This window comes from Anthonomus grandis, chromosome 5 (genome assembly GCF_022605725.1).
Source record: "Anthonomus grandis grandis chromosome 5, icAntGran1.3, whole genome shotgun sequence".
NCBI lineage: Eukaryota > Metazoa > Arthropoda > Insecta > Coleoptera > Curculionidae > Anthonomus > Anthonomus grandis.
Genome location: NC_065550.1, coordinates 31,249,833 through 31,266,863, shown reverse-complemented (window position 1 = coordinate 31,266,863; position 17,031 = coordinate 31,249,833). Strand labels below are relative to the sequence as shown.

General features: G+C 33.7%; 1 protein-coding gene across 2 annotated transcripts in view; it reads right to left on the bottom strand.

Annotated features, from left to right (window-relative positions):
* Positions 1-17,031, bottom strand: part of LOC126736248 (uncharacterized) — a 44,219-nt gene that overhangs the window by 11,396 nt on the left and 15,792 nt on the right. The window contains exons 13-16 of one of the 2 annotated variants that reach the window (XM_050440513.1): positions 11,682-11,942; positions 5,606-5,794; positions 4,853-5,004; positions 596-896 (exon numbers count right to left, since the gene is read on the bottom strand). In XM_050440513.1, coding sequence (XP_050296470.1) covers positions 596-896; positions 4,853-5,004; positions 5,606-5,794; positions 11,682-11,942 — 903 coding nt within the window. The remainder of the gene's footprint in view (positions 1-595; positions 897-4,852; positions 5,005-5,605; positions 5,795-11,681; positions 11,943-17,031) is intronic. The other variant, XM_050440514.1, reaches the window with a different exon arrangement.

Here is a 17,031-nt window from a genome sequence, read left to right as displayed (position 1 = left end):
AAATTTAAAAATTAGACACCCATAGTGTCTAGTTTTTAAGCAGTTCCTCTTGTTTGAGAGCCCCAACTGTATTTTATACTTTCTAGAATTTGTATACTTGCTTGCTTTGACTGTCAGTATTCTTTTAAAATTATTGGTCTCTACCGGCAAAAACAATTAAAAAAAATCAAAACATTTCGAAATTATTTCATGGGTCTTTAAAAGGGATCGCGTTTGGTGGCATTTTATTCATTTTAATTGTTTAGTCAGTTTTTACCTTGTACCTAATTGTTAGAGTTTTTGACGTTATTAATAAAGGTGTGTTCCTGAATTTGTTACAAGATGCTTTAGATGTTAATGTTATACAAATTATAGAAAATCCAGGGCCGTATTAAAAAAAATAGCACCTACCAAATCCATACAATAAAGTTAAAGTCATAAAACTGTGTATAAACTACGTTTCTAAAACGAATAGTTTTTGAAATAATAACTTTGAACGTGAGCCACACTTGTAAAATACAAATAGGCAAAAAGTAGTGATTTGCCCCCGGATCATCCACCATAATCTTCCTCTAATTTCTGGCTTAACCTTAAAACTAGATTCCTTAATGCTTACCACAGCAGTGTCTACCTTAGTATAGTACAGGTGCATTTGATTTAAACAAATCAGCAATTCCAAATAGTATTTTTTCATGGGCGTAGGTCTCCCGTACAAAATCCCAATAATTTCGTTCGTGATGGTGGAATAGGTCACGTTTGTCTCCTCCAGTTTATTGATTATGATAAAACAGGCCAATAGGGTTCTGGTGAGGGCGAAATTCCCTTTCCACGTCAACGGTTCAACGTAGTTTTTTACGTTTTTCGAGATGTACAGTAGAATCCGTTTGAGCCACGAGAGGTCGTCGAAATCTCGAAAGCTAGAGAAGAAATAATTGTTTTAGGGTGAGGAGGGTTAAAAACACGAAACTAGGGTTTATCACGACATACGACACGAAGTATTTTGGTTAAACTACAACGTAAAAAAAATTGGGATTATAAGAGGCGTTCTGGATGCCTATTATTTACTTGTATTTTTTTTAATTGTTTTATTCATTTTTTGTATGCAAAAGTAACTAATTTATGGCTTAATAATATATTGACAACGATGAGTTCTCGAAGCTTAAAGCTTCTAAAACTAGCTTTGAATAAGGTAAGTAAAAAAACATAACCTTAAAAATGAAAACATTTAGCTTCACGTTTTTTTAAAACCTAAAAATATTATAACATTTGAGATGTTTAAGACTAAAAAAAACGTACTTACGGTTTAATGTTTTTAGCTTTTTCATTTATATTTTAAATGGCTTCTTTTAAATAAAATTGGCAGTTAATGATTTTTCGCATAATGTTAAATTTGATTTTTGTAAAATTAGGTATTATTTATTTGCTTGTAATAAAAGTAAAATGATAGAAATTTTGGTAGTGTGCACTTAAATAAATTAATTTAGGACTACATTATACATATAGTTTCGTTTAAATTTTAGGAAAAAAACGATCAAATCCCTATACATGTCACGGCAGATAGTGAGAACAGTGAAAGTGTATGTTCAGCCCCCGCCCCCAGTAACGTTGAAGTAAAGTGTTCTGTAAGCAAAATAATGATAATAATAATAATATTGAGATTAAGATTAAGAATATTTTTTAATAATTGCAGAATCCATTAATTGTTGAGGAAATAGCTTCCTGCAGCAGCACAATTAGGCCTTTAGGAGATTCAAATAGAGAACGTAGAAGCCCACTATCAATTGCTGTACTTGACGATTTTGTAAGTCTGTTTAAATAAAACTGCAACATTTTATGATTAAAACATCCTTCTATTGCAGGATGAATCAGACGATGACTCTGTAGCAGACAAGAATTGGGTACCAGCTGCTGATGAGCCTGATGAGACTAACAGTGAGGAGGAACAAGAAAGTTTACAAGGAAGGAAACAAAGAAGGGAAGAGGAAGAAGAAAATTGTTTGGATGGCGTAAAGAGATCTACCGAAAAAAAAGTGTCGGTGGACACAAGCCAATCCATCTAATTGGCGAAAAAATATTGAAAAAAAAAGATGTTTAATTGTCAGCCTTACAAAACAAAGAAAAAAATCTAGACCAGCCAAGTTACCCAAGCCAGTTAACTGCGACAGTTGTAAATATAAGTGCAGCACTATTTTTAGTGAAGAAGGCAGGCTTAACGTTTGCAAATACTTTTGGAGTTTCTCCAGTTATACGAGGCAAAAGGATTTTATTTTAAAATTTATAAAACGAAAAAAACCAGAGAGACCAAAAAACGCCAAAAAAAGCAAATGTAGTAGAGCATGCTATTTTATGAAAAATGAAACAGAGCACAGGGTATGTCAAACATTTTTCCAAAAAACATTAAGCATAAGTAATGGCCCAATAAATAAAGCCTTTGAAGGTTGTAAAGATGGGGTTTTCGCACCGGATGATAGGCGGGGCAAGAAACCTTATAATGAAACTAAAGACGAAGATGTTGCCTTTGTAAAACAGCACATTAATATGTTTCCAATGGAGTCACACTATTGCAGAAAAACTACAAAAAGACTTTATTTGGACTCAAAGTTATCCATCAGCAAAATAATTTTTTTATACAAACAATTTTGCGTGGAAAATAACCGAACACCCGTGACTCACTCAGTGTACAGAAAAATCTTTTGCACGTCATTTAATCTGTCATTTTTTGTGCCGAAAAAAGACCAGTGTTCCTTGTGTGTAATAAATTTTCAGAGGCCAAAAAGACAACAACACTTACTGAGCAACTTGAGTCTGATTACAATAATCATATTGTTCGAAAAAATGAAGCTAATTTAGCTAAAGAACAAGACAAGGTGCTGTCAAATGAAGATGCTACATTCCTTTCTGCTACATTCGACTTACAGAGTGTTCTTTAAATACCGTCGGGTGAGAAATCGCTGTTATACTACTCAAGGAAACTCTGTATCTACAACTTGTGTATTTACGAATCCAGACTACCTAATGAGGCGTACTGCATTGTCTGGTCTGAAGTAAATGGAAAGAGAGGAAGTTATGAAATCGGGACTGCCCTGATGCAGTGGATTTTAAAACTTCCTAAGAATATAAAGAAATCTCATTATTTTCGGATACGTGCGGAGGCCAAAATAGGAATCAGCACATCTCTGCATTATTACTCTTCCTTACACAGACCACTCACATAGATGTCATTGAACAAACATTTTTGGAGTCCGGACACTCTTTTATGGAAGTGGACAGTATGCATAGTGCGATCGAAAGGGAAAAGAGGCATGTTAGTGTGAATTCTGTATTGGAGTGGCTGAACATAATTCAAAAGGCCAGATCGAATAGGAATAGAAAAACAACCAATCCCTATCATGTAAGTCAATTAAAATTTTCTGATATTCTTGACCTTAAAGACCTTAGTAAGCGCATGATTAAAAATCGCCTTAAAGATGATGATGGCAACATAGTCAAATGGCTTTAAATCAAATGTCTACGCTACGAAAAACAAAGCCCAGGGATAATAAAGTTTCCTCATAGCAATAATGGATCCTACAGTACTTTAAATGTTTTTAAGCGAGGTCGTCAAAATAAAATTGCAGATATTAAAAAAGCGTATAAAGAAATTCTTCCCATTAGTATTCCTAAAAAGCAAGATCTATTAAAATTGTGTCAGAAAAATATTATACCAGAAGAACTTCACCCATGGTATCAGTCACTACCAACTGCCACCAACGTAAAAGACCACACCGTGGAACCTGAGCAAAATGAGGATGAAAGTGAAGAAGAAGGTCAGAAGTAGGAAAAAGTGGCTAAATTGTCGACTAAGCCTCGATAAGCCTGATTTACAATTAGGCATTACACTTGCATTGATTGCATGTGATTTTGTATCTTTTTTACTGACTTGTACCTGGTCCAATAAAGTAACTAATTACTGGTTCACTTTAGTTTTTTTTATTGCTAAAAGTCACTAATTGGGTTTTTATTATACTTTCTGGAAAAAAAGTTGCATTTTGAGAGTTAAATTCAAATGTACATTTAAATAGGAAAACGTTGAAACACAGCTTGCCTTAAAATAAATTAAGACTTATTTAATAAATAGGAATAAAACTTTATATTGATTTATCTTAAAACTTAATAAATGCGTGTTAGTGACTTTTCGCAGGGATACGACGATATTATATCCCTATAAGAAAAAATCCGGCGTTGTCAAATCCGGGGATCTTGGAGGCCACTCGATAGGACTACCCCTTCCTATTATTGAAAAATTTCCTAATCTGACAGATAAATTATAAACAACATGACCTGCCAACCTGTCATCGCCTACTCTGAGAGTATTGAATTAATAGCAAAAAATCAACATGTACTTTAAAAAAATGTAATTTTCATAAAAATGTAAAGGTTTAGGTATAGGAGGACCTGATTAAATTCCAAAAATAATTCATTGTAACATTTATTGGTGATATAAAATACAGGGTGTTCCGTTTACATTAAGCAACTTAGTAGGCTGGATAAACCTTAATAAAATCTATCTTTATTTATGATGTAAAAGGCCAAAAATCAATTAATATTCAGGATATTCCGTTTAAAAAAAACATAAATTCGATATGTTTCTACACTTCAACAAACACCCTGTACGTCATAAAAATAATTTTAAAAGATACCTCTGGAATGCCTCTGATATTCCCAATTTAGTTTAGCCAAAATATTCCGTGTCGTATTTCGTAAATAATTCATAAACAACTTTTAGACCAAATTCACTTAAAATGAACACTTTATTTATACATAAATTCAGGCCCAAAACGTCCGGCCTACTATACAAATTCTTAAGCTAGGGAATAATTAAAAATTGACTCACATATACAAAAACGACGTGACCAACTCCGTGTATAAACTGACCGTCATATGACTGAACCGTTTCTCGCCGTGTTCCCATATATGCGCGCTCTGTTTTAAATATTCCGATATGGGTAGCTCTTTTATTTGGACACTTTTCAATATATGATGCATCTAAAAAATCATAATTATTACTTGTAACGAATGAAATTTAATTTAATTATGTCTGTACCGGGCGTCCGACTAAGAACGTCTCTCGGGTTGTATCACGGGAATTAAAACTAAATTTTGCAAAAAAATCCATGTTGCACCCTCTAGCGGCCGTTCTAGGAACTGAATTTTTTTTGTTGTCATTTTCTTGATGACACTAAATGTTTTTCGCAGGATATAGGATTAATACGTCCCTAGATACAGCCGAAAGTCATTCTTATAAAATGTGAAACCATTGAAAATGGTAATCAGATTAAAAGATAAACACCTATTTCAGCATTTAGGTGAAAGGGGATGAAAACTGAGTTTTCGGTAATAAGTAAATGTTTTCTTTAAAAAAAATCATTGTAAATCCAAAACTAAGACAGTTAGACCCTTGAAAATTTATATAAAGGATCAGAATAAACGATAAAAACATATTTTAGCATTTTTCTGAATAATATACAAGAGGTTGAAAAACACTTATTCAAGTATTTTTTAAATAATACGCAGGGGACCTGAAAATTTAAGCTTAGTTACACCCAGTACAGAACTCTCATTTACTTAACTGTAAACACTGTCCTACCTGTAATAGTGTCCCGTGACACTCGTTATCCGGTATTTTATGATTGGACAGTCGCTGAAAGCACTTGTCAAAGTGACTTTTGACATCTTTGACGTTTATCAGGGCCACTGATGCTTTAGCTGCCGCTTCTCTCGTTCGATATTCGGGATTCGATAAGCAAATGTCGATGTACGGTAGATATTCGGATACCTGGGTATAAAGGAATTTATTAGGAAACAGCGTACACTTTTGATAATCTTATATAGGGGAAATTACAATGAATTGACATTTACGTTTTTTTTTATTTGAATATAGGGAGCTATGACTGGTAAAATATTTAATTTTAAGTCCAGGAAGCTTCGATTTTTTGTAAATTGTTCTTATTTGGGAAATAAATAAACTCTGCAACACAATATTATTTAATTTTATTATCTTCAAGTTCAGAAAACTTTCATTACCACATTAACATTGCATACATATAAAATTACAATTTTTATTTACTTATATAAGAATATTTATAAATATTGTTAAAAAATGAGACTTTTTACGTTATTTAAATTTTGGTGGATCTAAAGTAGCTTGAACTAAATTATGATCAGATATGGATTCCGATGTACTATCGTGCCGAAAAAAAACTGGGACAGCAAAATCTCCTAAATCTCTTGGTCTATTAGAATAATATATTTTGATGTTGTCAAAGTTAATTTAATTTTGTGACAGTCACGTCAACAAAATCCTTCTTTCAAAATACCTTCTAAAAATCCGTTTGAAATAGCAATAAAGGCACGCATTTTCTTGGTTCAGCTAATACAGCTCGTAGCAGGGTAAGAAATTCGGAAATTAAAAGTTGCTGTGCAACAAATAAAATATTTGTGACTGAAGCAAACAAACAGAGAAGATTAGAATTTGCCCATCAATATGCACACCAAAACAACATATGGGAAACGGTAATATTTTCAAATGAAAAAACCTTTCAATCGTGCAATAAAAGCAAAATCCGCGTTTACAGGCCTTCTAATACCAGATGTGATGAAAAATATACACCTAAGACCAATCAAAGTGGACGTTTTAGTATAAAGGTTTGGGCCTGGATTAGTTTTAGAGGACCAGGCGTTTATCAAATAGTGCAGGGAAGGCTTAATGCCTTAGGATATAATCAGAATGAATTACGCCTAAAGATAGATGACGCATGCGACCAAATAACCGACGAATATACCAGAAACTTAATTTTAAGTATGCCACGACGTTTGCAAGCTGTAATTCATAACGACGCGACGGTGCGCTTACTAAGTATAATTTTTTATTCCATATTATCAAAAAAGATATTATTTAGTTTTGGTTTATTTATAAAATGTGTTCCATATAAAAATAAATATCGAAAAATAAAAATGTTTTGTATCAATATTATTATTTAACTATGTAGTTATTAAGACTCCAAAAATTCATAATGCGTAAATATGCATACCATACCCAAGGAATGCGATTTACTATAATAGACTAGAAGACAATTCCCTACCAAAATCTTAATGTCCCAGTTTTTTTTCGGCACGGTACATGTTGATTAAGAGCTTATACAATCAATGTTGCTACTAGTTACAATTATGTCAAGATAAGGATATTTCACCGGTTGTTTATTCTAGCAGGATCTTTAATACGTTGCTGAAGACTAAACACTTCTCAAAGATAGTTAAAAGCTTGTGCTGCTGTGGAAGTTTAGAATATAGGTCCCAGTTCTTAAATATCCTTGATATCATTCTAAAATTATGTTTTTTATTGCAGTTTATCCAATTATGTATGAAAACAAGAGCAAAATCTCGACTTTATGGCCAGTTTTTCGGACATTGGACACCCTGTCTCAATTCTTTAATCTCCTCAGTATTATTCTAAAATTGTGTTTTTCTAGTGCAGTTTGTCTAATTACGTATGAAAACATTAATTTTATAATAATTCTTCGCTTATTTTTGCATTTTAATTGCATCCATGATATAGGTATTGAAAGAGGCAAAATCTCGACTTAATGACTTTATGTCTCAGTTCTGTAATATCCTCAGTTTCATTCTAAAATTGTGTTTTTCTATTGCAGTTTAATCAATTACGTATAAAAACACTAATTTTATAATAATTCATCACTTATTTTTAAACTGCTTCCAGGATATAGGCCTTAAAGGAGGCAAAATCTCGACTTTATGACCAGTTTTTCGGACGTATCCTAGTCTCAATTCTTTAATACTCTCGGTATCATTCTAAAATTGTATTTTTCTATTGCAATTACGTACGAAAACATTAATTTTATAGTAATTCTTCGTTTATTTTTAAACTGCATCCAGGATATAGGTATTGAAGGAGGCAAAATCTCGACTTTATGTCCAGTTTTTTGGACATATCCCTGTCTCGGTTCTGTAATATCCTTAGTATCATTCTAAAATTGTGTTTTTCTATTGCAGTTTAATCAATTACGTATAAAAACACTAATTTTATAATAATTCTTCACTTATTTTTAAGCTGCGTCCAGGATATACGTCTTAAAGGAGGCAAAATCTCGACTTTATGGCTGGTTTTTCGGACATATCCCTGTCTCAGTTCTTTAATATCCTCGGTACCATTCCAATTTTTATTTCTATTGCAGCTACTCCAATAAATGAATTTCGACTTAAAGGTGTTAATTTTTAGGTGGTGTTTGACGAAAGTTAATGCAATGCTCTTTAAGTCAAGTTCTATGCGCTCATTAGCAACATTTAGTTTATTTGGCAAAAATTAATAATATACAGGGTGTTTCAGAACTATGGGATTAAATTTCTAGGGGTTGTTCAGTGCAACAGTAGAATCCATTTGAGTATAGGAACCCATGTCCGGCAATGTTTCACTACGGCACTACGGCCCTAAGACGCGTTTAAATTTAAAAAAAATATTAATTACCTAAATAGGACCTGATGCATTTATTTTTACCTTTTGTATATGATACCATCACATCAATTGTTCAAAATGTCTTCCTCCAACCTCAATACACCGATTTAAACTCCGCACATGATTTCGGCGGACTACACTAAAAATTTGATGCTCGTTTTGAATGATTTCAAATGCTGCTGTTATTCGTCCAATTAAGTCTAGCTCTGATTCTACTGGAGTTTCGTAGACTAAAGACTTTACATGTCCCCACAACAAAAAATCGAGCGACGTTAAATCGGGTGACCTAGGAGGCCAAGAAACTGCTCCACCTCTGGCAATCCAACGGTGCCCAAACCGCTGAGCCAAATACTCGCGTACTTGTACAGCGAAGTGAGCCGGCGCTCCATCATGCTGAAACTACATTTGCTGTCTAACGTTTAGTGGAACATTTTCAAGGAGTTCTGGGAAGTTCTTCTCCAGAATTAAACTGGGGGTTCTCTCAATTTAATTCTGGAGTCTGCAAATAGAAAAAGGATCCCGATTCTTGGATTGCATGAAGCTACCGTCACCATTGGCTTAACAACATTCCAACAACTAGTACTAGTGGCAGAAATCATGGATGATGTCATATTAGGATTAGATGTTATGAATGTTCAGCAGTTTAAAATGGATGTATATAACCGGATATTGACGACGAGAAATGAAGAGATTTTTATGCACCACCTATATGAAGATAAAGTAAATAGCAGAGTCGTTAAGTTATTCAAGGATATTACCAGACCAGCAAATTCAGAGGTGGTGGTTAATTCTATAACACGAGGAAAAGAGGGAGAAACTGTTTTGATTGAGCCCATGGAAAAACTGCAAACTATATGGTCAAGGAATTTTTCCAGCTAAGACGTTATCTACGCAGAAGAAATCTACTGTTTTGGTTCGAATGGTAAATTTAAAAGGATATGATCAACACCTAAAACAAGGAGAGAACATTGGCGTATGCTCTGAAGTAGTGGCAGTCATGAAAAATGCTGATAGAAGTCGTTATTCAAACAGACCTTTTCCTGTATGTTTACAAAACCTATTTGAAGAATCTTCTGCCAATTTAACCATGGACCAGTGTAGTAAATTGCGACGTCTTCTTGAAGAAAATCAAGATGTGTTTTCCTTGCACGATAATGACCTGGGAAGAACTGATTTGGTGCAGCATCGAATTAACACAGGAGACAATGCTCCGATTAAACAAGCACCTCGAAGAATTCCGATAGCTAAACAAGGAGAAATTTTCTCAATGCTTAAAGAAATGAGGACACAAGGAATGATAGAACCTTCTCAGAGTCCTTGAACATCTCCAGTTGTGCTAATGAAGAAAAAGGATGGATCCACTAGATTTTGTGTAGACTATTGGCGACTGAATGACATTACCAAGAAAGATAGTTATCCCCTACCAAGAATTGACGACACCCTGGACACGCTAGCAGGTTCACAATGGTTCTCAACACTCGATCTAAAGAGTGGATACTGGCAGGTAAAGATGCACCCAGAAGATAAGGAAAAGACCGCATTCTCGACTGGAACAGGACTTTGGCAGTTTACAGTCATGCCCTTTGGACTCTGCAATGCTCTAGCTACCTTTGAGAGACTTATGGAAACAGTTTTACGTGGAATGACTTGGGAATCATGTTTAGTTTATCTGGATGACGTCATCATACTGGGAAAAACATTTGAAGATCATTTAAAGAATATTCAACAACAAACTTCGAGAGGCCAACCTGAAGCTCCTAAAAAATGTTGCTTATTTCAAAAAGAAGTTCGATACCTTGGCCATGTAATATCAGAAAAAGGTGTCAAGACTGATCCGGATAAAGTAGAAGCAATCGAAAATTAGCCACGACCCACTGACAAACACCAGTTAAGAAGCTTTCTGGGCCTTTCTACCTATTACAGAAGATTTGTAAGAAATTGTAAGGAGTTCTAAGAGAACTTCCTCCAAGAAACGCAGATAAATAGGTCCTGTTAACCGTTCCGGTAGAAGGTATGGCCCAATTAAATAATCATCAACAATGCCTGCACATACGTTGACAGACCAACGATTCTGATGTTTTCTTGGAAAAATTGCATAAGGATTTTCTTCGTCCCAAACATGGCTATTCCTACTATTAAAAATACCGTCTCTTGTGAAAGAGGATTCATCGGTCCACAAAACATATCGTAAAAAATTTGGTTGTGCAATGATGTGATCCAGAAGCCATCGACAAAATTGAACTTTGGGATGATAATCGGCTGCAGTCATACCTTGAACTTTCTGGAAGTGGTATGGATGGAGTTGTTGCTCGTGTAGTACCCGCCAGACAGAAGCGTTACTCGTATTCATATTCTTAGCGACGTCACGTGTGCTATTTGATGGTTCAAGTTCAGTTGATGAGTTGCTATACTCAAATGGATTCTTCTGTTGCACTGAACAACCCCCAGAAGTTTGATCCCATAGTTCTGAAACACCCTGTATATGACTACTTTATATGTGACCACCTGTGACCTGTTACATTTGATTTTATTAGCTCGATAGCTGACATACTAAATCCAGTAAAATGAAGAATTACTATAAGAACATGGGAATTTAATATATCAATCATCAATCCCAAAACCCAGCCAAAACCACATTACAAGTAAATAACCTAATTTATTTGTCAATAATTTTTTTGAATCTTTCATGGCTCAGATTGGTAGGATTAGGGACCTTAAGCGAAGGAATTACTTAAGCACGTTTCCAGCAATGTAGAAAGTAAGCAGTTTCAATTCATACATTAATATTATATGTAATGTAAAGATTCATATGAGGGCAACACAATTAAATCATAATAGATTTGATTAAATCAGGGTAATTTTGTGGTAAAAAAACTCTAAACCACGAAGTTTCTATAAATCTTTGTACTTATTATAGTTTTTCAATTATTGTTATAAACAAATACTATCTACGATTTGTATATGCAGTCTTTATTTTGATAAGAGTATTTCTCATAATATCTGATGTAGCCTTTTGGTTTTTAAATTGAAAAAAGTGTAGAAATTGTTATATACTATTTTTTTTTAAATTATAGTGATATAGATCTTAATAATCAATTCTCTAAAAGAATTAATTTGATGCAAAATACTTAAGTTAGACGGAAGAAATCTTACTTTTAATTGAGCACTAACTATTACTTTTACTGTGTCTTACCTGTGAAGATCCCTCATCGAAATTCGACGGATAGAGCCGCGCCAAAATCATCAAAATCGGCTGCAAAATCAAACTGGACTTGTTTTGACACTCCTCGGCCAAACTGGCCAAAATAAATCGGTGCAATTGCTGATAACGCGTAAAAAACACTTTAACCGTCAGTTTATTTTTGATACACAACTGATCCGGATCGGAGGTTCTTTGCACGCCAAACATTCGGGTCATCAGGGCGGCGTACAGCAACGTGGACGAATTACGAACCTTAAACAAAAAAACGACGTTTCTAATATAATAATAATTCTAAGTAATATGTACAAATTGATATTTTAAGAAGCAGTTTGGATCAAAAAGCATTTATTGGGTGTATTTAAGATCAATTACATCATTAAAAACTTCTTTACCTTTCAAGAATATCGAGTTTTCAGTTTTACGTTTGGAGCATAACATTTAAACGACTTATTATTGAATATGCTAAGTTGTTTGGTCTAGTAGAGAATTTTCGGTTCATAATTACCTGTATCTTCTCTGTCTCTACCAAAAATTATTTTTAAATACCAATTCTGAATTATTTTCAATTTTTGTGTGTGCGTTTCAGAAACACTTCACCATCCTAGACTACCATTTTTACTTGTTGAGTAGTTAAATATTCTCAAAGGTACACAAATGAACTACTTCATCGAAATGCAGGTTCGATCTAAATACATTATCAATTTTGATATTTAAAATAGATTGTTTTGTGGTATTTTATTATTAGCAATCTTAATATTGCCAAGCTTTGAAAGGGCATTTGAAAAAGCCATGTAATTGGTTTTCTGTATATTTAGGATTAATTTATTGTGTTTAAACCAGTTCAGTTCCATAAAGTCCTTTTGAATTTAAGCTGTTATAATTTGCCTAGACTTGTAATACAGTTCGCTGTGGTATGCAAAACCTAACATATCTTCGACTGCTCAAAGTTCTATTGCTGTTAACACGCTGTGTTCTAGTTGTTAAATAGCTTTTCAGCAAATCGGAAACTTTATTATACTTCTATTAATTGGAAAGATTGATACATATTTTTAATTTTTTTTTTGCAATATTGTCACCTAGGTCGCTTATAGAAGTTATACAGGGTGTTTGGAAGGTGTGTGGCCAAACGGAAATGGTGAATATGTAAGGTTACTAGCTATTAAAACGCATAGTATTTTCTTGTTTTTCCTCAAATAAGGAGTAATATATTTTTTCCTTTTATTATAAGATTTGCCCCGTTTTTTTACTTTAACCTTCAATTTTTTTTTAATTTTTGGCCAAAATGGTGCACTATTAATTTTATTTTAAAGACTAATGTTGTCTCATTCAGATTTAGATAATAACTGAGAAAAATATTTAAAGAGAAACTAATAGTGGAGTAACAAACTTCCTCAAATCAATACAAAAAAATGTTACGTCAACTTTACAATGAAACAAATAATAATAAAAAAAAGTTGTGGGGTTTTAAAATGTGTTAAAAACTTCTATAGTTAATAGTCTTTCTAACGATATGCCACATGTAACAAAAATAATAAGGTAACTTACGAAAAACAAATAAGTTTGTCTTCAAGGACGCGTGAACCAATTTCTTGATAGCAACCTAACTGAGCAGGTATAAACTTATGTCTCTTTCTAACACTGCTAAATCTGTTGCGCTATCTCTTTCATCGTTCTAAAACAGCTTAACCTATTGTGCCCTTTCCTTTACAGGGTGATTTAAAAAAAAAACATAATTTTTTACTTCAAATCGTTTATTAATAAGTCTTGCTCAAATTGATGGCCATTATTTCTAATACACGCGTAACATCGCTTTCCTATTTCTCTTGTGGTATACTGTAATGTTAGTTCCCGTCTCATTATTACAAAAGCGTCATTAATTTTTCCTATCAATTGTTCCGTTGTATTTATAGGTTCGAAATTCTTCGAAAACAAGTTCTTTTGCACGGCCCCAGACGTAAAAATCAAGCGGCATCAAGTCCGGTGATCTTGCAGGCCATGGGATAGGGCCATTTCTGCCAATCCAAGTATTGGGAAATGATTGTCTAAGTGCTCCCGGATCGCCAATCTCCAGTGCGCTGGGCACCCATCGTGTTGGAACGTCAATTTCCTTTGAAAGGACACGACTTTCTTCATTTTTGAGTTTTCTTCTTTTGGGGCCCGATAATGCAAATTACGAAAGTTGGTAATTCCCTCCCTTGAAAACTTGGATTTATCTGTCCACAGTATGTTTTTCAAGAAATCGTGGTTATCCACGTCCATATGTAGCAGGAGGCGGCAAAACTGAATGCGTCTGGTAGTCGTTTTCTTCAAGATCTTGCACGGGAGTGTAATGAAGAACAGACCAGTCCTTCCATACACTTAGGTTTTGATTGGCAGCTACAGGCCGGATCCTCGTTGTGGGATCTTCGTCAAAAGCTTCCAGAATTCGTTCTTCATCAGCAACATTACGTTGTCTGCGAACTCCAGGTTCACGGCGATTTAGACTACCAGTTTCTCTTAAGCGTCTAAAGGTCGTTTCAAAAGTATGACGATTAGGTTGGCGTCTATTGGGAGAACGCTGTTGGTAAACTCTTTTTGCTTCTCGCCCATTTCCATCAGCTCTACCATATGCCATTGGGATATCGGCGTACTCCTCGTTTGTAAAGGCACCAGCCATAGTACAAAATAAACAAAACTTAACGAAAATGAACAACAATAACAATATGCGTAGAGCCGAGTTAAAAATACGTGAAGTAGCGGAGAAAGGCAAGTCTCGAAGAAATAATACTCGTATTATGGCTAGTGACAGGTAACAGTTTAAGGTAGCGGGGCACAAAGGGAGTGTCGCCGAATGATAAAGGAGATTATAGCGTAACAGGTTTAGCTGTGTTAGAAAAAGGTATAAGTTTATACCTGCTCAATTAAGTTGCTTTCAAGAAATTGGTTCACGCGTTTGTCTTCAAAGAAAAACTTATTTGTTTTTCGTAAGTTACCTAATTATTTTTGTTACATGTGGCATATCGTCAGAAAGACTATTAACTATAGAAGTTTTTTAACACATTTTAAAACCCCACAACTTTTTTTATTATTATTTGTTCCATTGTAAAGTTGACGTAACATTTTTTTTCTATTGATTTGAGGAAGTTTGTTACTTCACTATTAGTTTCTCTTTAAATATTTTTCTCAGTTATTACCTAAATCTCAATGAGACAACATTAGTCTTTAAAATAAAATTAATTGTGCGCCATTTTGACCAAAAAGAAAAAAAATTGAAGGTTAAAGTAAAAAAACGGGGAAAATTAATAAAAAAAGGAAAAAATATATTACTCCTTAAATTTGAGGAAATACAAAAAAATACTATGCGTTTTAAATAGCCAATCATCTCACCTATTTACCATTTCCGTTTGGCTACTCACCTTCCAAACACCCTGTATAATTCATTTCAAATTCTCTGTTTCTCAGTATATTCATTACCATTAGCAGTCTTTACTTGACATATTTCTGTTTTCGATTTAGTTTTATTAGAAATTTTATTTATGCAGTCCCAAAGTTTTTACTTGATTTGGTCGCTGAATGTCAGTTTATTTGCATTTGAAAATAATGTTTCTTACTATTTTTTATTTGGATTTTCAGTATTATTTTTTTAAGGAATTCTTATGCTTTTATGGTTCGTACACCCAATATATTTAAATATGAAAGCAATACATAAAATGTACTTGTATGTCCAGACGAAGAAAGAAATTTGTAATTTTTGTTTCACAAAATTGTTCTTGAGGACTGATTAGAGACTTATTTTTTTACTTTCCTGCATATCTTCAAAAAGGAAACAAGGAACTGAATGTAACTCGTGTATTTCTATGTCTAAAATCTGAGATACAAATAGTTGAACAACAGAATATTGGCATGCTATAAAAAACTTAAATTACTTCTTATATATTTTTTTTTTTATGATTTTTAAGTAACTAGATTAAACATCTTAAAGGGAATTTAAATGAGCCGATACATAAGCAAATTCCAGAGAAGGCTTATATTAGACATAGACATTTTTAGAGTTTGGCAGAGAAGTAAAGTTCAAAATACCTCACAAAATAAGAAACAACACGACTTTCATACATGTTATATACAATTTTAATTTTAAGTGATTTCATAAAAGAAATTAATTAATAAAATATTTTTTTTGTCATTCAGTTGATATTACTATTACTCACTTTATATTAACTTATAATGATTTTATAAACTTTGCAAATTGAACTAATAGTCTATATGTTTAAGCTTAAGCAGTTATTGTATGACAGAAAATATATTCTAATTCTGAAAAAAAAACACAAAAGAACAATTAACAATATTATTTGACTTCAAATTATCAACATTATTTTCAGACAATATTCAAGTACATATAGAAGACCGAATTATTGACAACGTCGAAGTATATGTATATTTGGGACATTGCATCAAATTGGGCAAAGAAAATCAAACTGCCGAAATAAACAGACGTGTTCGTTTGACATGGGCAGCCACGGGTAAACTGTCACACGTCTTGAGAAATGAAACTAATCCAATTAATTTGAAAAGAAAGGTCTTCAATGCCTGCTTACTGCCCGTGATGACTTACGGAATGGAAACCATGACACTCACTGTTAAATCAGCTAACAAGCTTAGGACCACCCAAAGAGCCATAGAGCGGATGATGCTAGGAATAAGCCTGAAAGACCATATCACAAATGAGAGTATTAGACAAATAACTAAAGTTGAAGACGTCATAACACGCATAGCCCACCTGAAATGGAGCTGGGTAGGACACGTCGCCCGACAGGACGACTTGAGATGGTCAAGACACATCGTTCAATGGAGACCTCGCATACATAAAAGCAGCGTTGGCAGACCACAGTTACGCTGGCTCGATGATGTCAAAAACAAAGTGGGCAACAGATGGCACCAACTGGCACAGAACAAAGAAACATAGAAGAATATAGGGGAGATCTATGTCCAGGAGTGGACTGTGACGGGTTGCTGAAAGAAGAAGAAGAAGATTTTGTTTGTACTTTTTTCTTAAATAAGAATAATGCCACTACCAATTCTTAGCATAACTGTTTTTCTACAAGTTATACCTACTATGCGAGAACTCCATTCCAAAAAAAAAACTATGATATAAACGGAGATTCATGTATATTTTATCAATAGAAGAATCTCTGCCTGTTTAGACTTTATTGGGAAAAAGTTTGCATTCTTCATGAGGTCGTACTTCTAAACTCACCGATTTATTCCATCGATGTCTTTCTTGACACATAAACAAGGAGTTCGATGTCGGAATATACATTGATAAAACAAATAGGCATGTTTAAAAACTGTACTATAGCTAAAA